This window comes from Aquarana catesbeiana, linkage group LG10 (assembly GCF_042186555.1).
Source record: "Aquarana catesbeiana isolate 2022-GZ linkage group LG10, ASM4218655v1, whole genome shotgun sequence".
In the NCBI taxonomy this organism is placed as follows: domain Eukaryota; kingdom Metazoa; phylum Chordata; class Amphibia; order Anura; family Ranidae; genus Aquarana; species Aquarana catesbeiana.
Genome location: NC_133333.1, coordinates 212,205,276 through 212,227,794, shown reverse-complemented (window position 1 = coordinate 212,227,794; position 22,519 = coordinate 212,205,276). Strand labels below are relative to the sequence as shown.

General features: G+C 42.2%; 1 protein-coding gene across 10 annotated transcripts in view; it reads right to left on the bottom strand.

Moving 5' to 3' along the window:
* LOC141111196 (CMP-N-acetylneuraminate-beta-galactosamide-alpha-2,3-sialyltransferase 4-like) overlaps positions 1-22,519 on the bottom strand; it is a 355,704-nt gene that overhangs the window by 9,702 nt on the left and 323,483 nt on the right. For all 10 annotated transcript variants that reach the window (XM_073603272.1, XM_073603271.1, XM_073603278.1 and 7 more), the window contains 6 exons: positions 19,957-20,028; positions 18,642-18,739; positions 16,643-16,706; positions 7,758-7,853; positions 3,990-4,179; positions 1,162-1,308 (listed from right to left, as the gene is read on the bottom strand). In XM_073603272.1, the coding sequence (XP_073459373.1) occupies positions 1,162-1,308; positions 3,990-4,179; positions 7,758-7,853; positions 16,643-16,706; positions 18,642-18,739; positions 19,957-20,028 (667 nt within the window). The remainder of the gene's footprint in view (positions 1-1,161; positions 1,309-3,989; positions 4,180-7,757; positions 7,854-16,642; positions 16,707-18,641; positions 18,740-19,956; positions 20,029-22,519) is intronic.

Sequence of the window (22,519 nt, the reverse complement as noted above, 5' to 3'; positions counted from 1 at the left end):
ACCTGTTACCCATTGGGGAAATTTCCCTTCACTTCCTGCCCCATAGCCAAAACAGGAAGTGAGAGCCAATCCCTCCAAAGTGAGGGAATCCCTGGTTGTAACCAGATCTAGTGTCCCCATTCCCCTATATTACTGTTGTGGGAACCACCCAAAATGTAGAATTTCCTTTTACTTTTGATGATAATGGAAAACATGCAAATAGAATAGGGTTACTTTCTCTAACGGGGGGTACAAACAGCAATAAAAATATGGCAGGTGTTCTAATCCCTCTCCACTCTGTCCAAAACAAAAATAAAATATAAATTGGCTTAGGCCAACCCTACACGGTGCAACCAGCGGTTGCAGGAAAGAAATTTGCACGATTCCCCCATCAACACAGACAGTGCTGACAGGGGGAAACAGCAACTGTCTGCTCCCGGCGGGCGGAGGAAGCCACCATCGTCGGGAAAAGATGATTATCAAGAGCGGCTATAGCAGCCACTTGCGATAATTGCAAGCGAATCCGGCAGGCTGGTTGTACCCAAGTTGATTGATCAACTTGGCACATCCTGCCCATTAACGGTTCGAATCTTCTGAACCAGCCGAGATTCGAACCCTGTATGGCCGGCCTTAGTTATGCTTTTACAATGGAGCAGAGAGGTAAAGAGCAACATTCGGCTTTTAAAAGAAGAATTGTATGCAAACTTTACACTGGGGTTGATTTACTAAAACTGGAGAGTGCACAATCTGGTGCAGCTGTGCATGGTAGGCAATCAGCTTCTAACTTCAGTATGTTCAATTAAGTTTTGACAATAAGCCCTCGTTCACACTGAATGCGGGATTGAAATCATGCCAGCTCAGCTGAGTCATGCACAGATGTCTATTGAAATCGCCCCCGAAGTCGCCAAAAGTAGGAACTACTTTTGAAAATTGGTGAGGCATCGGAAAGTTGACGTTGCACCGATTGGGACAGTTCCGTTGCCGGCAATAGGCTGCGATTTGGCATGCAAATTGACATGTCAAATCATGCCAATGTGAACAGGGGCTAAACCTTAAATCTGATTGGCTACCATGCACAGCTTCACCAGATTTTGCACGATCCAGTTTTTTCTGAAAATCAAAGTGAATGTGTTGCATAAATTGGACCTATCCCCTCATTGGCTCCCTGAAATCACATCTTACCGCTTTCACCTTCTTAGACGACAGATCAGAGACATTATTAAGAATTTTTGTTGCAGTCACTTCCATGTAGTAGGGGTTGAGGATGCGGGTGTTCTGGGGTGCCACTTCCCAAATCAAAGGGGGCATCTTCCAAAACCCCTTCCGAACCTGAAACAACATATACAGTATATAGTAAGAGAGTAGAAGGAGAAGAATCACAACAGTCTACCTGTACATGAAATAAATGTTGGTAAGCATGGCATTCCCATTGAGCATTGTATATACACAGCATCAGATCACAGTTCCATAGACGGCTAATACATCAAGTCATATCTTGGGCTCTCCTGTACTACTAAAGAATCAATTATATTGGGATGTATTGTACGCATGTATGGTTGGTGTATTGTGGGTAAAACTGAGCCACTGCAGGTTATTATACAACAGTTCAATGCACATTAACATTGACTGAATTGTCACCCAAAACACAGTGGAGAAGCCTTACAAAGAGTCTCACATTGTATGTCCTTGTAAAATACACACACTTTGCAAATGCATAAACCTAAAGTGGTTCTAATCCTAGACGTTTTTGAACGGGTAAGTTCATATCTGGGGGAAAAAAAAATGAATGCACATCTTTTTGCAGGTAAAAAAAAAAGTGCCTTTTTTACTTTTATTTTTTTACTAGGAGCCTGCAAAGCATTGCACCTGTGATCATCAGATAGTGGGTGACATGCATGACGCCGACAGACAGTCATTGTATCTGTCTGCTCGTACAGGCAGGCAGTTACATGACAGGAAGAAGCAATGAACTAGCTAGAGTGCTCAACAGCGCCGTGGTAGTTCATTGAGAACTACAAGCTGGCCGCCGCAAAGGCCGTCGGTACTTGTAGTTCTCACGGAACCCTGTGAAAGAATGAACACAGTCGCGTTTTTTTTTTTTTTCAGTCGTGACCACGAGTTCAATAAGAAGATCTCCGGCTTGCTGTCACTAGAGGCGATGGATCGGGGAGAGGCTGCAACAGTGGGAACGTGTTACCCGATGCACCCGAAAAACCAGGTGGACCATGAAACATGTTCCCAAAGGTAAACATATCCTTTAAAAGAGGCAGTGCGCCTATATATGGGTTTATATTATTATTTGCACATTTTGTACCACAAGCGTGTTATAGGAGAAGCAGTCTTGTATTTGACAATTAGCACAGGATTCTTTTTTGATAATATAAATTAACTAGGAAAATGGTGCTAAAATCATACTGCACAGCTCTTCTGTCCACCATCTGCTGTGTATTGTAACTTTACTTTATATATTACTAATAAAGCACCAAAATATGTGTCTTATAAGCATAAAGTACATTTCTTCTTAGTTTGTATTATCTTTAATAGCTAGCATTACACTGGTTGTTTTCCTGTATCTCCACATCCTGCAAACCACTTGCACTGACACAACCATACCCAAGACTGCCTTTTACTGCTGCCATGGTACAATAGACTGGAAAGTCACAAGTCACAGCAGATTGAAAACAAGTACTTCCATGTTTCAAAATTCACATTAGACAGAATACCTGCTGGTTCTGTACACTAAAGAGTATGTAAACCCAACATTTCATATTCCTGATATGTGCCTGCTTTAACCATGTACTTGTATGAAAAAGTATCCTGTTCTCTTTGTATTGCTTCCTTTGTGTGAAATCCCTGGTGTTCTTGCCAGTCCATCTGCTTTCCTATTAAAACCAGTTCTCTAGCTATGCTGGGAACTTAGCCTGCTGTCCTCCAATGATCAGACTTGTCCTTAAAAGTCGCAGTTCCAGTGTATCACAACCACAGCCTGACCCATGTAACCTGTCCACATAATACTCCACTTTGTAAGAATTCTGCATTAACTTGACCCTCTACAGTCCATGATAATCAAGGTTTAAGGAAAGGAAAGGTTTAAGCCCTGTACACAAAAGCTAAATGTCGGGAGATGTTGGCCGGTTAAAAAAAATAAAAATAACATCCGATATGCGGCCCATATACAGGCAGTCCCCGAGTTACGAACAAGATAGGGACTGTAGGTTTATTCTTAAGTCGAATTTGTTTGTGAGATTAAATCTATCTAATGAGGATACAGACAGCAGTAAAAACTTCAGGTGTTTGTTTTAACATATTATGATGTTTTGTCACTGGGGATGCCCGACCCTTGCATTCCCGGGAGCTGCGTTGTGTGGCATAGGCCCCTCCCTCCTCCTCCTCCTTATGGCATTAGGGTGGTGAGCGGGAACGCGCTGCACATCGTCGCCAGGCCCAATATGCGGAGTCATTTGACACCGCACGCCGGTGTGCTGGTCCTTCTATCAGCGTTGTATACATGGGAGGATTGGTTGCGCTGGTTACCACGTAACGTTATACGTCCACAGGGGGTGTTTTTCTACTACTCGGCAGTTTCCCGGACCAGTGTGGAATCCAAGTGGCTGGCAGTGACCTCACGCCGACTCCGTTCAAAAGTAGGAGTCGTTCGCAAGTCGGATGTTCGTAACTCGGGGACTGCCGGTATATGCCACCCTGTCTGACAGAAGCTGGCCATTTGGTCAGCTTCTGTCGGACGAGCATGCTGGAAAATCAATAGCTGATCAGCGTTCTCAGCAAATGGGAGACATCGATAATCGGGGTGTTCTGGTGGTCCCCCTGTCAGAACACAACAGCTCAGCAGGGGCTAACTTTGCGTAGATAGTACAGCGGCTCTGACTGGAGCTGACAGTTTTTTTTTTTTTTCATTCAACCCGCTGCGTTGAATGAAAAAAACTCATAGTGTGTACCAGGCTTTAGTCTATGGCTAAAATCACTGAATTGTAACTGATGAAATCACATACCCGCTTTTCATTGTTCAAAATGATCTTCATCCACTGGATGTCCAGAGGCTTGAAAGGCACCAGCACCAGCAGAGTGTCTGGATTGTTGTCCAGCTGAGGGTCGAAATCTGCTGATTCTGGGTAGAAGAAGCGCAAAGTAGTCTTGCTGCCAACATCCTTCTCATACTTATGGACCGGAGCATTGTTCAACCTGTCGAGAAAACATACTTTAGAGCATTCTTACACATAATATATAATCCAGGATACCTCCAGTAATTGAAAAGGGTGTATTACCCATTGTATTGGAGGAGGAGGGGTGGAAGATGATGAGATCACCCAATCTAGGGGACTGCAATGCCAACATCATGTATCACAAACAAAACCAAATATTGTCTGAATTCATTATTTTGTGACAATACATTGCCAAACTAAGGACATTCTTATTAGGAATATAGCAACCCCCTATTGCAGAGATATGCAATTAGCGGACCTCCAGCTGTTGCAAAACTACAAGTCCCATTATGCCTCTGCCTCTAAGTGTCATGCTTGTGGGTGTCAGAGTCTTGCTATGATTCATGGGACTTGTAGTTCTGCAACAGCTGGAGGTCCACTAATTGCATATCCCTGCCCTATTGTGATAGCATCCTGTTAAACCTTTTTGTTGCAGTATATAAAGCAGACTTCTGTGGATAGCTTTACATACAAATTGAGTGGTGATTGCGCTGTGATAAAAGGGGAAGGAAGGAAGAGGAAGGGGGAAGGGGCTAGCTCAAATGTATAGAGAGGTGAATGAAAAATGAAAAAATTATACAAAATATAAAAGTATAATGAGCATGAGGGCTAGTATCATACTAGCACATAAAAAATATTGTAAATACTGAAACAGAAGAAAAGAAAAATCTCAGTGCAAAAGGGCTAGTATCATACTAGCACATATGTGGTAACTCAGCAAATACTTAATGGTGACTCCAAGTAAATAAATAAATGGTGAACAGTCCCACCGCCTTGTAGTACAAAGTGCTCAAACAATGAGTCATCAGTTCCAAAAGGCAAAATGAAAAAATTATACAAAATATAAAAGTATAATGAAATGTAATAAAGTGCAGTCTCATGAGCACTAAATCCGAATAAACTGAAGAGACAAAATTGCCTAAAACGTGTAAAAAGTTATGAAATGAGTGACAAATACAGTGTGGGTACAAAAAAAATAATTGAACCAAATAAAAATATATAAATCAAACAAAGTCCATGTGCATGAGGGCTAGTATCATACTAGCACATAAAAAATATATAAATCAAACAAAGTTCATGTGCATGAGGGCTAGTATCATACTAGCACATAAAAAATATTGTAAATACTGAAACAAAAGAAAAGAAAAAATCTCAGTGCAAAAGGGCTAGTATCATACTAGCACATATGTGGTAACTCAGCAAATTCTTATTAGTAACTCCAAGAAAATAAATAAATGGTGAACAGTCCCACCACCTTGTAGTACAAAGTGCTCGAACAATGAGTCATCAGTTCCAAAAAGGCAAGTCCAGAAGCCACAGGGAAGGGAAAAAGGTCTTCAGTGGGGACACCTCTGTGCTCGCAAGCAGCTCACCTTACTGCTGCAAGACAACAGCTTGTAATCCAGTAACAAATCACCAGCAGGCAAGGGTCCCATCCCGTAGTTCAGGCGATTCGGGTGGTGGGTGTGCAGGATGGTATACAAAAAACATAAGCAGACAGTATATAGTAGAACTCTGATGAAGTCACGTGACGTGACGATACGCGTCAGGATTGGAGCACGGGAACTGTCACAGACTGACGATAGGATACGAGCTCGGCGCTCGTGGATGTTTTACTATAGCCTTCTGGTAAATGTAAGTGTACCATGTTGTTTTTTTACCTAATAAACTGATTTATATACTGGATCACGCTATGTGCACTCTCTTCCAACACTCCACATATATTCATCCCATTGTGACGAGCATTGAGGAAACGGGGACGGTTTGAAGACACCCTTTTGAGGTATACGAACTCGGCGTTCGTTGGACTCACGCCCACACTCATTTTACAAAAGTGAGTGCATCCCCCTTCTGTGTCCTGTCCCCTTTTTCCACTGTGGCCGCCAAGGAGTTATACTATATACTGTCTGCTTATGTTTTTTATATACCATCCTGCACACCCACCACCCGAATCGCCTGAACTACTGGATGGGACCCTTGCCTGCTGGTGATTTGTTACTGGATTACAAGCTGTTGTCTTGCAGCAGTAAGGTGAGCTGCTTGCGAGCACAGAGGTGTCCCCACTGAAGACCTTTTTCCCTTCCCTGTGGCTTGTGGACTTGCCTTTTTGGAACTGATGACTCATTGTTCGAGCACTTTGTACTACAAGGTGGTGGGACTGTTCACCATTTATTTATTTTCTTGGAGTTACTAATAAGAATTTGCTGAGTTACCACATATGTGCTAGTATGATACTAGCCCTTTTGCACTGAGATTTTTTCTTTTCTTTTGTTTCAGTATTTACAATATTTTTTATGTGCTAGTATGATACTAGCCCTCATGCACATGGACTTTGTTTGATTTATATATTTTTTATGTGCTAGTATGATACTAGCCCTCATGCACATGGACTTTGTTTGATTTATATATTTTTATTTGATTCAATTATTTTTTTTGTACCCACACTGTATTTGTCACCCATTTCATAGCTTTTTACACGTTTTAGGCAATTTTGTCTCTTCAGTTTATTCAGATTTAGTGCTCATGAGACTGCACTTTATTACATTTCATTATACTTTTATATTTTGTATAATTTTTTCATTTTGCCTTTTGGAACTGATGACTCATTGTTTGAGCACTTTGTACTACAAGGCGGTGGGACTTTTCACCATTTATTTATTTACTTGGAGTCACCATTAAGTATTTGCTGAGTTACCACATATGTGCTAGTATGATACTAGCCCTTTTGCACTGAGATTTTTCTTTTCTTCTGTTTCAGTATTTACAATATTTTTTATGTGCTAGTATGATACTAGCCCTCATGCTCATTATAACTTTATATTTTGTATAATTTTTTTCATTTTTCATTCACCTCTCTATACATTTGAGCTAGCCCCTTCCCCCTTCCTCTTCCTTCCCCTTTTATCACAGCGCAATCACCACTTTATTCACACCACTTTTGTCTGTTTGGATCAGCCATTTAGGTGTTGCAGCAGTGCCCCTTAGCATAGGTATTTCTGAAAGCGCAGGAGTTTCTTCATTATTTTTACATACAAATTGTCTCTTTATCTTTAGGAAGATTTTAGTTTAACATAAGGCAAGTGGGACATTAAAGAGCTCCACACAGGTTAATCCCTTTACCTTCTAATCTGTACTTTTGAGGTGCGTGCAGCTGTATTAGGTACTGCTTGAACCCTAAAGAATGGGGTACACCCCCAAAGCTTGTCCTGGAAATTTATATGTTAAATAAATAAAAAAAAAAAAAGTATCATAGACAGGACTCAATTACTTTTACTTTGTAATTTTATTTTCAAAATAAACTTACTAAACCTTTCACTGTGAGCAGAGTAATTGTAATGATCACTGTGAGACTGTGCCATATATTATGAAATACACCTTTTTTTTTTTTTTTTTTCTTACTGTAGCCGCCTCAGGTAGGGCTTTATACACAGGATATTTAACATATGCCAATTTGTAAATGGCAGGTTTTAAAAACAATAAAAAAATCAGGGCAGCATGTATGGCAGAGGGACAGTTCAATGAAGGGTCTCTTGTATGCTTTATAGACTTCCCACTTACCTGATCACCACGTCATATTTATTGATGGTTTCACCCAGAGAGCTGTTCTTCAGCCGATGACCATTCCCGACCACAACACACCTTCTACAAGACAACCTACAAGAAGCAGAATTCTATTCTATCAAGCTGATAAAATAGTTCAGACATACAACATGTCATTACATTTAAGGCGTCATGCACACTGGCACTCCTGTGTTTACCTTTTCTAAAAAGGTAGAGAAGTGGAGTGACAAACAACTTCCATGCTTCCCAGATCATCTTTTCCTGCGTTTAGATGTTCCTGCATTAAAACTGATTTATCTGTGTTTAGTTACCAATTGGGAAAAAAAAAAAAAAAAAATCTAAAACGCAGCTAATCTAAATGCAGGTTTGACACGGGCAGTGTGAATGAGGCCTCACAGACAAAAGAGTGGAAATGTACATTATGTTACAGCCTTTCTATAAACAGCCAAAACAAACACTTGGAATCCCCTTGTGGTTTTTTTATTGACAAGAATTTCGCTCAGCACATATTCAGACAAACTGCACCAGGTTGTAGGGTTGTTTGTGCATGTATGGAAATGCATCGCATGTGCGTGGATGTGCCTTAGGTCTCTGCCAGGTTCTATGCATCTGCATACATGTGAAATCTTGACGTCACTCTTGAAACCTGCATTAAAGTGGTTGTAAACCTCAGTCATGAAACAGAGCATATATATCTGTAGTATTTACTTATCTCTAGTGTCATTTCTCTCTGGTTTTCCTCTCTTATCAGCATGTCACTTCTAAGAAGATTTCCTGACACATGAGATAGATTTGTGATGGGGAGGGAGCTCAGCACACAGCTTATCTATTCACAATACAGCTCTGTATCCTTCCTTCTTCCTGTGCAGTCTGTGGAGGGGGGTGTGTCCCTTTCCTCCAATCATCTCTCACACTGCAGCTCTCTACCCCTTCCTCTCCTCACAGATGCAGAAGGATTTTTATCAAAAATCTGCACTTTTGAAGAGATGTAGAGAATCAAGTAACACTTATGTAGGAGGATTTGTTTCCATATATCACCTGAAGCTATTCACTTCACTGGGTATATGAGAGGGTTTACAACCACTTTAATCAAACAACGGAGAATCCAGGAGGTAGCAGGGCATGACATCTCTCTGGCCTAGGCAGTGCAGCACAAAAATAGTACTGAACCTCTTTGTTTGTAAGGAAACATCATCATATTCTTTAACCACTTGCCGACCGCCTAACGTAGATATACGTCGGCAGAATGGCACGGGCAGGCAGAATCACGTACCTGTACGTGATCTGCCTCCCGTGGGCGGGGGGTCCGATCGGACCCCCCCCCCCCGGTGCCAGCGGCGGTCGGCATTTCACTGGGAGCGTTGGGAGGCGAGGGGGAGACCATCCGATCGTGGCCCCCCCCTCGCGATCGCTCCCAGCCAATCGGAATCCTCCCCTGCCTGTGTGTAGTTTCGCACAGGCAGAGGATGTGATGTCATCTCTCCTCGGCTTGGCAGTTTCCGTTCCAGCGCCGAGGAGAGAAGACATGTAAGTGCACAAAACACAAACACACACAGTAGAACATGCCAGGCACATAAAACACCCCCGACCCCCCCCCCCCCGATCGCCCCCCAATCACCCCCCCCCCCCTATCACAAACTGACACCAAGCAGTATTTTTTTTTTTTCTGATTACTGATTGGTGTCGGTTTGTGACAGTTACAGTGTTAGGGCAGTGAGTGGTAGCCCCCTTTAGGTCTAGGGTACCCCCCTAACCCCCCTAATAAAGTTTTAACCCCTTGATCACCCCCTGTCACCAGTGTCACTAAGCAATCATTTTTCTGATTGCTGTATTAGTGTCACTGGTGACGCTAGTTAGGGAGGTAAATATTTAGGTTCGCCGTCAGCGTTTTATAGCGTCAGGGACCCCCATATACTATCTAATAAATGTTTTAACCCCTTGATTGCCCCCTAGTTAACCCTTTCACCACTGATCACTGTATAACTGTTACGGGTGACGCTGGTTAGTTTGTTTATTTTTTATAGTGTCAGGGCACCCGCCGTTTATTACCGAATAAAGGTTTAGCCCCCTGATCGCCTGGCGGTGATATGCGTCGCCCCAGGCAGCGTCAGATTAGCGCCAGTACCGCTAACACCCACGCACGCAGCATACGCCTCCCTTAGTGGTATAGTATCTGTACGGATCAATATCTGATCCGATCAGATCTATACTAGCGTCCCCAGCAGTTTAGGGTTCCCAAAAACGCAGTGTTAGCGGAATCAGCCCAGATACCCGCTAGCACCTGCGTTTTTCCCCTCCGCCCGGCCCAGCCCAGCCCACCCAAGTGCAGTATCGATCGATCACTGTCACTTACAAAACACTAAACAAATAACTGCAGCGTTCGCAGAGTCAGGCCTGATCCCTGCGATCGCTAACAGTTTTCTTGGTAGCGTTTTGGTGAACTGGCAAGCACCAGCCCCAGGCAGCGTCAGGTTAGCGCCAGTACCGCTAACACCCACGCACGCACCGTACACCTCCCTTGGTGGTATAGTATCTGATCGGATCAATATCTGATCTGATCAGATCTATACTAGCGTCCCCAGCAGTTTAGGGTTCCCACAAACGCAGTGTTAGGGGGATCAGCCCAGATACCTGCTAGCACCTGCGTTTTGCCCCTCCGCCCGGCCCAGCCCAGCCCACCCAAGTGCAGTATCGATCGATCACTGACACTTACAAAACACTAAACGCATAACTGCAGCTTTCGCAGAGTCAGGCCTGATCCCTGCGATCGCTAACAGTTTTTTTTGTAGCGTTTTGGTGAACTGGCAAGCACCAGCGGCCTAGTACACCCCGGTCGTAGTCAAACCCGCACTGCAGTAACACTTGGTGACGTGGCAAGTCCCATAAGTGCAGTTCAAGCTGGTGAGGTGGCAAGCACAAGTAGTGTCCCGCTGCCACCAAAAAGACAAACACAGGCCCGTCGTGCCCATAATGCCCTTCCTGCTGCATTCGCCAATCCTAATTGGGAACCCACCACTTCTGCAGCGCCCGTACTTCCCCCATTCACATCCCCAACCAAATGCAGTCGGCTGCATGAGAGGCATTTTCTTTATGTCCTCCCGAGTACCCCTACCCAACGAACCCCCCCAAAAAAGATGTCGTGTCTGCAGCAAGCGCGGATATAGGCGTGACACCCGCTATTATTGTCTCTCCTGTCCTGACAATCCTGGTCTTTGCATTGGTGAATGTTTTGAACGCTACCATTCACTAGTTGAGTATTAGCGTAGGGTACAGCATTGCACAGACTAGGGCACACTTTCACAGGGTCTCCCAAGATGCCATCGCATTTTGAGAGACCCGAACCTGGAACCGGTTACCGTTATAAAAGTTAGTTACAAAAAAAAGTGTAAAAAAAAAAAAAAAAAAAACACAAACAAAAATATAAAATAAAAAATAATAGTTGTCGTTTTATTGTTCTTTCTCTCTCTATTCTCTCTATTGTTCTGCTCTTTTTTACTGTATTCTATTCTGCAATGTTTTATTGTTATTATGTTTTATCATGTTTGCTTTTCAGGTATGCAATTTTTTATACTTTACCGTTTACTGTGCTTTATTGTTAACCATTTTTTTGTCTTCAGGTACGCCATTCACGACTTTGAGTGGTTATACCAGAATGATGCCTGCAGGTTTAGGTATCATCTTGGTATCATTCTTTTCAGCCAGCGGTCGGCTTTCATGTAAAAGCAATCCTAGCGGCTAATTAGCCTCTAGACTGCTTTTACAAGCAGTGGGAGGGAATGCCCCCCCCAACGTCTTCTGTGTTTTTCTCTGGCTCTCCTGTCTCAACAGGGAACCTGAGAATGCAGCCGGTGATTCAGCCAGCTGACCATAGAGCTGATCAGAGACCAGAGTGGCTCCAATCATCTCTATGGCCTAAGAAACCGGAAGCTACGAGCATTTTATGACTTAGATTTCGCCGGATGTAAACAGCGCCATTGGGAAATTGGGAAAGCATTTTATCACACCGATCTTGGTGTGGTCAGATGCTTTGAGGGCAGAGGAGAAATCTAGGGTCTAATAGACCCCAATTTTTTCAAAAAAGAGTACCTGTCACTACCTATTGCTATGATAGGGGATATTTACATTCCCTGAGATAACAATAAAAATGATTTAAAAAAAAAAAAAAATGAAAGGAACAGTTTTAAAATAAGATAAAAAAAATAATAATAATAAAGAAAAAAAAAAAAGCACCCCTGTCCCCCCTGCTCTCGCGCTAAGGCGAACGCAAGCGTCGGTCTGGCGTCAAATGTAAACAGCAATTGCACCATGCATGTGAGGTATCACCGCGAACGTCAGATCGAGGGCAGTAATTTTAGCAGTAGACCTCCTCTGTAAATCTAAAGTGGTAACCTGTAAAGGCTTTTAAAGGCTTTTAAAAATGTATTTAGTTTGTCGCCACTGCACGTTTGTGCGCAATTTTAAAGCATGTCATGTTTGGTATCCATGTACTCGGCCTAAGATCATCTTTTTTATTTCATCAAACATTTGGGCAATATAGTGTGTTTTAGTGCATTAAAATTTAAAAAAGTGTGTTTTTTCCCCCAAAAATGCGTTTGAAAAATCGCTGCGCAAATACTGTGTGAAAAAAAAAATGAAACACCCACCATTTTAATCTGTAGGGCATTTGCTTTAAAAAAATATATAATGTTTGGGGGTTCAAAGTAATTTTCTTGCAAAAAAAAATTATTTTTTTATGTAATCAAAAAGTGTCAGAAAGGGCTTTGTCTTCAAGTGGTTAGAAGAGTGGGTCATGTGTGACATAAGCTTCTAAATGTTGTGCATAAAATGCCAGGACAGTTCAAAACCCCCCCAAATGACCCCATTTTGGAAAGTAGACACCCCAAGCTATTTGCTGAGAGGCATGTCGAGTCCATGGAATATTTTATATTGTGACACAAGTTGCAGGAAAGAGACAATTTTTTTTTTTTTTTAATTTTTTTTTGCGCAAAGTTGTCACTAAATGATATATTGCTCAAACATGCCATGGGAATATGTGAAATTACACCCCAAAATGCATTCTGTTGCTTCTCCTGAGTACGGGGATACCACATGTGAGACTTTTTGGGAGCCTAGCCGCGTACGGGACCCCAAAAACCAAGCACCGCCTTCAGGCTTTCTAAGGCCGTAAATTTTTGATTTCACTCTTCACTGCCTATCACAGTTTCGGAGGCCATGGAATGCCCAGGTGGCAAAAAACCCCCCCAAATGACCCCATTTTGGAAAGTAGACACCCCAAGCTATTTGATGAGAGGTATAGTGAGTATTTTGCAGACCTCACTTTTTGTCACAAAGTTTTGAAAATTGAAAAAAGAAAAAAAAAAAATGTTTTTTCTCGTCTTTCTTTATTTTCAAAAACAAATGAGAGCTGCAAAATACTCACCATGCCTCTCAGCAAATAGCTTGGGGTGTCTACTTTCCAAAATGGGGTCATTTGGGGGGGGTTTGTGCCACCTGGGCATTCCATGACCTCCGAAACTGTGATAGGCAGTGAAGAGTGAAATCAAAAATTTACACCCTTAGAAATCCTGAAGGCGGTGATTGGTTTTCGGGGCCCCGTAAATCATCATTTGTGGGCACTGATTGGCACAGATTGGGCACACGTGGATGGCCATGGGGTACATACCTGGTCATCCACATGTTGCCCCTCTCCTTGGTGGTCCTAGTGGCGATCCCTGGTGGTCATCTGAGAGGGGGCTGCTCCCTGTCAGGAAAGCCGCCGATCGGCTCTCCTCTACTCGCGTCTGTCAGACGCGAGTGAGGAAAAGCCGATCAATGGCTCTTCCTATTGACATCGTGATCAGCCGTGATTGGACACGGCTGATCACGTGGTAAATTTACCAAGATCGGTGGAGCAGTATGTCAGACTGACACACCGCTCCACGGATCGCCGCGATGCGGGCACGCGGCGGCATGTTATCCTGCTGGACCTCATATGATGCCCAGTCAGGATAACTGAACAACCGCCCGGCCGTCATCTGCTATGGGCCGGGCGGGAAGTGGTTAAGGGTTTGTTCACACAAACAATTTCCTCAGGGAACCAACCCTCAGGGCTGATTTACACCAAACTGTGGTGCAGGAAAGGTGCATTTCCTACACTACAGGTGAACATGCTGTGCATGCTCAGATCACTTTACTGCTGTCAGCAGTTTTTACAATTTTTACTTTGCTGCCACTTAAATATATTTATAAATAACACCCTCAGTTTGGTGGAAAATATTTATAATTCTAGATTAATGTAAATAAATGGCCATAGGCTTTGCTTAACGTTAACGGCTTAACGTTCAATGCATCATACACTGTTTTTATTATTGCTCCACCCCAGTAATTATCTGTTATCAATAATTGAATCCAGTTCCAACATCCTCATTACTGTTTTATGTGGCATTAAGAAGAGAAAAATTATCAGCCTGGAAAAAAAGGGGGGGGGGGGTAGTTTATATTTTTATTGTAACAAATGTATCCACTAATTTAAAGGGCTTCAGTGATTGGCTCATTATAGTGCCACATCCCTTAAATTGTTATAGAACCAAAAATTCCCCTAGAGGCGGGTCTTTGAAGGCACTAAACACATGGTGTAGACATGAATAAAAATATACTGTTATTAAACATACATGGATAAAAACATTTTCGTGGAATGTATATGACAAACGTGACTGTAGGTACACAAACTGGTAGATGAAAGGATAACGCCATATGATGATCTCCTTCCCCGGGTGGTCACGTTTGTCATATACATTCCATGAAAATGTTTTTATCCATGTATGTTTAAAAACAGTATATTTTTGTACAGGGGAATTTTTGGTTCTAATGTATCCACTAAGGACTGCACTGTCAGAGGTGTTGCTGCCTGACTGAGTGCAGGTTCACACTAGAAGCGGCACGACTTGCAGGTCGCCTCACCGAGGCGACCTGCACACGACTGCCGCGGAGACTTGCAAGACGACTTCTGTATAGAAGTCTATGCAAGTCGCCCCCAAAGTAGTACAGGAACCTTTCTTCTAAGTCGGAGCGACGCAAGAACGGTTCCATTGTACAGAACGGGAGGTGACTTGTCAGGCGGCTAGGTCGCCTGACAAGTCGCCCCCGTGTGAACCGGCTCTGATTGGTTCTATGTACTGTACTCCCGAATAGTATTAGCTAGACAGAAAGACCAATCTCCTCTGCTGCAGTCCAAAGAGATTTGTGTCAAATCAGGAATTTTCCAACATGGTCAGAATGCATGCAATGTAATCACGCAGTAAGCGCTCTCTGAACTGCAGTTATTTATAAAAAATAAAAGAAGACAAAGAAGATGCTAGAGGAAAAAACGATGAGATGCAAAGGAGACTTGAGAGAATTAACTGGCAGCAGGAACAAGGAAATACAGTGAGAGCAGGTGTTATAGAAGGAAGAGGATCTATGAGGAATGGTATAGGTAAAATATGATCAGAACGAAGCAAGGTGAAAACATTTATACAATTCTAGAAGATAATGATTGTTCTGTAGAAGTTTTCATGCTTCTGTTCCCCACCAGGGATCTCAATACAACCCCAATTCCAAAAAGTTGTGTAAAATCTACATTAAAAACAGAATGCAATGATTTGCAAATCTCATAATCCCATATTTTATTCACAAAAGAAAACATATTCAATGTTTAAGCTGAGAAAATGGACCATTTTAAGAAAAAAAAAGGTCATTTTTGAAATTGATGGCAGCAACATGTCTCAAAAAAGTTAGGACATGGCAACAAAAAGCTGGCAAAGTAAGTGGTACTAATATGGAAGAGCTGGAAGAACATTTTTCAACTAATTGGGTTAATTGGCAACAGATCAGTAACATGATTGGGTATAAAAAAAGAGTATCTTAGGGAGTCAGAGTGTCTCAGAAGTAAAGATGGACAGAGGTTCGCCAATCTGTGAAAAGTGGTGTCTAAAAATTGTAGATCAAGTTCCATATAATGTTCCTCTATGTAAAATTGCAAAGCCTTTAAAAATACATCATCATCTACAGTACATATAATAAAAAGGTTCCGAGAATCTGGAGAAATCTCTGTGTGCAAGGCACAAGGCCGAAGCGCAATATTGGATGGCGGTGATCATCAGGCCCTCAGACGGCACTGCATTAAAAACAGGCACTATTCTGTGATGGACATCACTGCATGGGCTTAGGAATACTTCCAAAAATCACCGTCAGAACACAGTTCCCACTCCATCCAGAAATGCAAGGTAAAGCTCTGCCTGCCACATCTGAACATTCTTTTAGCGGCTGTCAGCTGAGCCCTGCCGGTTTCTTGTGTGATTTAGTGCTGTAATATCGGTCACAAGCTCCTGGATATGATTATTACACCTAGTCTCGTTTTTTATACTTTATGTTCTAGCTGTACCAATCTTTAATTCAGCGTTCCTATTTACCAGAGCAGCCCCTCTAGAACTTTATACAAACTAGGACACACCTTCCCAAAATCTTTGAGGCAGGATTTTGGTTTGGATAATAACATATGCAGTTCTTCTTCCCTCTTCCAGGAGCTGTTCTCTTCACACCCCATCTTCAACCAGCAGTCATATATACAGTTCACACCACACAGCAGTCATTCCCTTAACTAGCCATATGTATGGTTCTCTTTCCCCACTAGCCATTTATCAGTCATACAATTCTTCCCCCTCCACACTGAACACTATGTAGCTACATGATAGGAGGATGTAGGGAAAATAACATGTACCTGATTATAAACAGTTAGTGAACATTTGCTGACATAAATATTATTATTATTATTGTTCAGGATTTATATAGCGCCAACAGTTTACGCAGCGCTTTACAATATACACACATGACTAGTTTAGCATAAGAAACTGAATTTGTCTTACCTCTCAATTTCTGGTTGCATATGATATTGGTTTGTTAGAGCCAGAAACTTCATCAACAGATCCTCTGAAAGACACACACAATATAGCAGTTGTATGAGGAGACAGATGTATCATACTACAAATTAAATAGCCAAATACAAGCCACACACAATTCTATGTTAAAACCACTTAACCGCTTGCTGACCGGCTCACGCCGATATACGTCGGCAGAAGGGCACGTACAGGCAGATTAACGCACCTGTACGTTGCCCTTCAAGAAGCGGTTTGCGCACGCCCGCCACAACCTCCGTGAGTGTGATCGCGGGTTACCCGCGATCGTCTCACGGAGAGGAAGAACGGGGAAATGCTGATGTAAACAAGCATTTCCCCGTTCTGCCTAGTGACAGAACACTGATCACCGCTCCCTGTAATCGGGAGCAGTGATCAGTGTCGTGTCACCCATAGCCCCTCCCCCCACAGTTAGAATCACTCCCTAGGACACACTTAACCCCTACAGCGCCACCTAGTGGTTAACCCCTTCACTGCCAGTCACATTTACACAGTAATCAATACATTTTTAATAGCACTGATTGCTGTATAAATGTGAATGGTCCCAAAATAGCGCCAAAAGTGTCCGCCATAATGTCGCAGTCACGATAAAAATCGCTGATCACCGCCATTACTAATAAAAAAAAAAAATTATTAATAAAAATGGCATAAAACTATCCCCTATTTTGTAAATGCTATAACTTTTGTGCAAACCAATCAATAAACGATGCAATTGCGATTTTTTTTACCAAAAATATGTAGAAGAATACGTATCGGCCTAAACTGAGGAAAAAAAAATATATTAAACATATTTTATGGGGATATTTATTATAGCAAAAAGTAAAAAATAATGCGTTTTTTTCAAAAATGTCGCTATTTTTTTGTTTATAGCACAAAAATTAAAAACTGCAGAGGTGATCAAATACCCCCAAAAGGAAGCTCTATTTGTGGGGAAAAAAGACGTCAATTTTGTTTGGGAGCCACGTCGCACGACCGCGCAATTGTCAGTTAAAGCGACGCAGTGCCGAATCGCAAAAAACGCTCTGGTCTTTTGCCAGCCAAATGGTCCGGGGCTTAAGTGGTTAAGGACTGGGCCTATTTTTCACACTTGGTGTTTACAAGTTAAAATCGTTTTTTTTTTTTTTTTTGCTAGAAAATTACTTAGAACTCCCAAACAATATCTATATTTTTTTCAGACACCATAGAGAATAAAATGGTGGTCATTGCAATACTTTAAGTCACACCATATTTACGCAGCCGTCTTACAAATGCATTCTTTGGGGAAAAAATACACGTTTTTGGATTAAAAAAATAAGAAAACAATAAAGTTATCCCAGTTTTTTCTATATTGTGAAAGATAATGTTACGCCAAGTAAATTGATACCAAACATGTCATGCTTCAAAATTGCACCCGCTCGGGAATGGCGACAAACTTTGGCACTTAAAAAATCTCCATAGGTGACGTTTAAAAATTTCTATAGGTTAAAAGTTTTGAGTTACAGAGGGTGGTCTAGTGCTAGAATTATATGTGGTTAGAACACCGCTTTCATATGTGGGCGCGACTTAGGTATGCGTTCACTTCTGCGCGTGAGCACAGATTAATGGGGCGCTTTAAATTGTTTTATTTTTTCCCAGCAAATCCGCCATGGAGTCCACTTTTATCTTAAAGTGGACCGCCCGTCATTGAAAAAAAAATTGCGGGGTTATGACAGCTTTCTGCTGCCATAACAACGGTATTTAACGTCAAAGTAGTGACGTATATCCACGGTTGGCGGTCCATAAGTGGTTAAAATTAATATAGTAAATTATAATTTACACCTCACATGCTGACTAGACCCTAGGATGGCACGGTGCACACAGAAAAATCTATAGTGACTAGATCAGTAGAGTTTAATTAAAAGGAGCGGTTATCCTTTGCCGTTTGATTTAATACGGTCAGAATACAGAAGAGTTACAGCTCCATTTGTCTTACCACTGCCATTGGTGCCATACGGCAGGGAATACTTGGATTCGTTCTTCACCCAGAAATAATCGCTGAGTTGCAAGAACACAGGGTGGTTTCTTGAGTAACTGTAAAGAAAACAGACATCACATATAAATAGGCTGAGTGCTAATCACTCCAAATATCCACCTCTACCTTGCACTAATTACCCTCACAAATAAAAAGCCACCCCTCTTTCTTCTCCCATTCCATAAAAAAAGAATTCTGCTAGATTCCTAAATTTTCCAGGAAAAAATCAATGCCCCCCCATAGTTTTGCATTATTATCACATGAAACTATACATTATTATTATACACGATTTATATAGCGCCAACTGTTTACGCAATGCTTTACAATGTAGAGGGGGGACAGCACAATTACAGTACAGTTCAATACAGACGGGACAGGAGGGCCCTGCTCATAGAGCTTACATTCTAAAGGGAGGAGGGAGGTGGTACAAAAGGTAATAGCTGCGGGGAAATGATTTAATGGGGGTGGCTCGGGGACAGTTGTTATGTGGGTGTGGGATAAGCTTCCCTGAATAAGTGAGTTTTCAGGGATCTCTTAAAGGTAGAGAGGTTAGGGGCTGATAGGACATACCGGGGCAGGGAGTTCCAGAGGATGGGAGAGATTCTGGAGAAGTCCTGAAGGCGAGCATGGGAGGAGTTAACAATGGAGCTAGAGAACAGGAGGTCCTGGGAGGAGTGGAGGGGGCAATATCTGTAGATGAGGTTGGTGATGTAGCTGGGGGCAATGTTGTGGATGGCCTTGTATATTGTGGTTAGCATTTTGAATTTTATACAGTGGGGTAGGGGAAGCCAGTGAAGGGATTGTCAGAGAGGAGCAGTAGTCATGGATCAGTTAGTAAGGTGTATTAGTCTAGCAACAGCATTAATAATAGACTGAAGGGGGGATAGCCTGCGTAAGGGTAGGCCATTAAGGAGAGAGTTGCAGTAGTCAAGGCGGGAAATAATCAAGGAGTGAATAAGTTGCTTTGTGGTGTCATTAGTCAGGAGGGGTCAAATTCTGGAGATGTTGCAGAGGTTAAGGCTGCAGGATTTAGCCAGTGATTGGATGTGGGGGCTGAAGGAGAGGTCAGAGTCAAGGATTACACCCAGCACCCAGGCATGTGTGGAGGGACCAATGGTTGTGCTGTCGATATTAATGGTAAAATCGGGGGGGGGGGGGGGGCGGGCAGAAGGAAATAGAACAAGCTCAGTTTTAGAAATACTGAGTTTGAGAAAGTGGTGTGACATCCATACCGATATACATATTATATAATACAACATGGAACTCAACTACTCACTTGCTGATCAGAGCGGCTGCTTTGGCTGCTAAGTCACCCGGAGAGCACATCGCTCGGACATGTACGTAAGACCTGTGAGGGGGAACAGCATGTCAGGATTGAGTGTGGGTATAAGAATACCAACAGAGTAATCATGGGTGTACAATATACATTATAAAGTGACACCTAATAAGTTGCAGCTTCGGTGACAGGTGGCTGCCCATTATCCTGCTTTCCCTTAAAGCACCCAGGGACCCCGAAACACACAGCACTCGGTTACACAAATACCAATACTTCATTACGGTGGGTCGTGGACCACTATACATTGCCTCATAAATGGTCTGTGAGGCTGTCCAGCACAATCACTGGCTAGTAATTGGTCAGTGGCCAATATTTCGATTTCATGGACCCAGGGACACTTCAGTAGAAAGTTGGGCTGCTAACCTTGCAACATACGAGGCTTGTTCCTTTTTGGTCTGTTACATATACCATTGAAAGTCGTTTGTTATAGCTGTTCAATAAGTGCAAAAATTAACTTTTTATCTGGTCAGAAATTCAGAGCTGTCCTGTGTGTTTTTTTTTCAAACAGTCCTCCTAGTTTTCATCTTGGAATTCAGAATAATTAGCCTTTATGTTGCAAAGCTCTGACAGTAGGAGTGGTTTGAGTATTCTAACAAAAAAAAACCATGCAGGGCTGACACCACTCCCAAAAATTGTTGTGTCCCTGCCTACTTGGGAGTGCATTTCTGTAAAATTAACCGGTGTGCCTCCATACCTGCGGGGGCTTTAAAAGATATAAAACCAGGGAAAAAGGACTTGTAATGAATTAAAAGATGTATTTTTTTTTTATTTATCTTGCCTTGACCTATGCTTTAAGGAACCCTGAAAAAAGAGTTTTACTAGGTATGTAAAGCTGAACTCCAGGGAAGTTTAGAAAAATATACTCAATCCAATTATACATTACTAAAATATAACTAAATGTAATTTTACATGAATCTAGTCTAACTACCAGAATCTGTTTAGATATCAGACTCCTGTAATCCTCGTCACTCAGACAGGGATCTAGATCAGTGGTTCTCAACTCCAGTCCTCAGGACCCACCAACAGGCCAGGTTTGCAAGATAGCTGAAATACATCACAGGTGATATCACTTGCTGCTCGGTGATTGTAGTATTCTAGTCTGAAACTCCCCAAGGTTATACTTAAAATCTGGCCTGTCGGTGGGTCCCGAGGACTGGAGTTGAGAACCACTGATCTAGAATAACAATTCAAACTGTTTGGCAGCCTGGATCACATGACTAGCTGAACACAAATTCTGAGGCAGGTAAAAACATTCTAACACATGGATTTTGCCTGATTTACATCATTATATTATTGAGTTTCCTTTATTTTGCAAACTGCAACAACCTACATCAAACAATCTGCTTTTAAAATTGTGACTACCCTAACCAATTACAGATCAGATCTGTTGGTGGATCTGGGTAAATTAACTTACTTATTTGGGGGGGGGGGGTGTCAGGGCTGGGCTCAGCCCTTCCTTCTCAAGGCTGGACGCTCAGCTGTCGGCTAATTGCCAGCTCCTTTCTCTCCACAGTGACTCACCTGTTGATATCCTGCTCGTCAGTCCTGCCTACTTAAGCCATCCCAGCCCAGATGTTCTCTGCCTTCACCTTGGTCACATCTCTAGAGACATTCTCTTGTGTTCCTTCTAAAGACTTGCTTGGCTGACGTTCCTTCTGGCTCCAGATCCTGCTCGCTTTTCTACTACGCTGTTCTCTGGCTCCCTGATGTTTTGGCTTGTCTGACTATTTGTTCTGGTTCCTGAACTCTGGCTATGTTTTGACTACGTTTACTCTGTTTACCTTTTTTTAGTATTATTAAACAAGTGTGATTTAACTGTACTCCTGTCTCAGTCTGATTCATGGTTTTTGAAATGGGGGATATTTACTACACAAGTAGTTTTGTATTTTAACAATAAATAAAATAATTTTCCATTTTAACCACTTCTTCCTGGGTGGATACCATTACCATCTTGTACAAACATTTGATCAAATCGATCTTGGTTTGATCAGATGCTTTGGAAGCCATAGTAAAGATATTTTGGTACCATAGTTTGGCGCTGTTCCACGGATGTATGCAATTTTAAAGCAGTTGTATACCCCACTTTCACATTTTTACCTACAGGTAAACAAGCCTATAATAAGGCTCACCTGTAGGTAAAATTAATATCTCCTAAACCTGTACGGTTTAGAAGATATTCACTCTGCATGCTGACGTCCGGCGGATGCTGGCAGAAAATCAAAGCTCCCTGCAGGAAAGAGGACTCCCACACGACGTCAGCGTGGCTCCAACCATTCACAGCACCGGAGCTGCGAACCCGGGAGGTGATGCCGGCGCTTCGTTCTAAGGTAGGTATTTCATAATGAGCTAGTATGCATACTAGCTCATTATTATCTTTGCCTTACAGGGTTTTTTATTGTTTTGTTTTTTGTGGGTATACAACCACTTTAAAGAGTGACATGTTAAGAATCTATTTATTTGGTGTAACACCACGTTTGTATTTTACCAAAAAATTGGATATTAT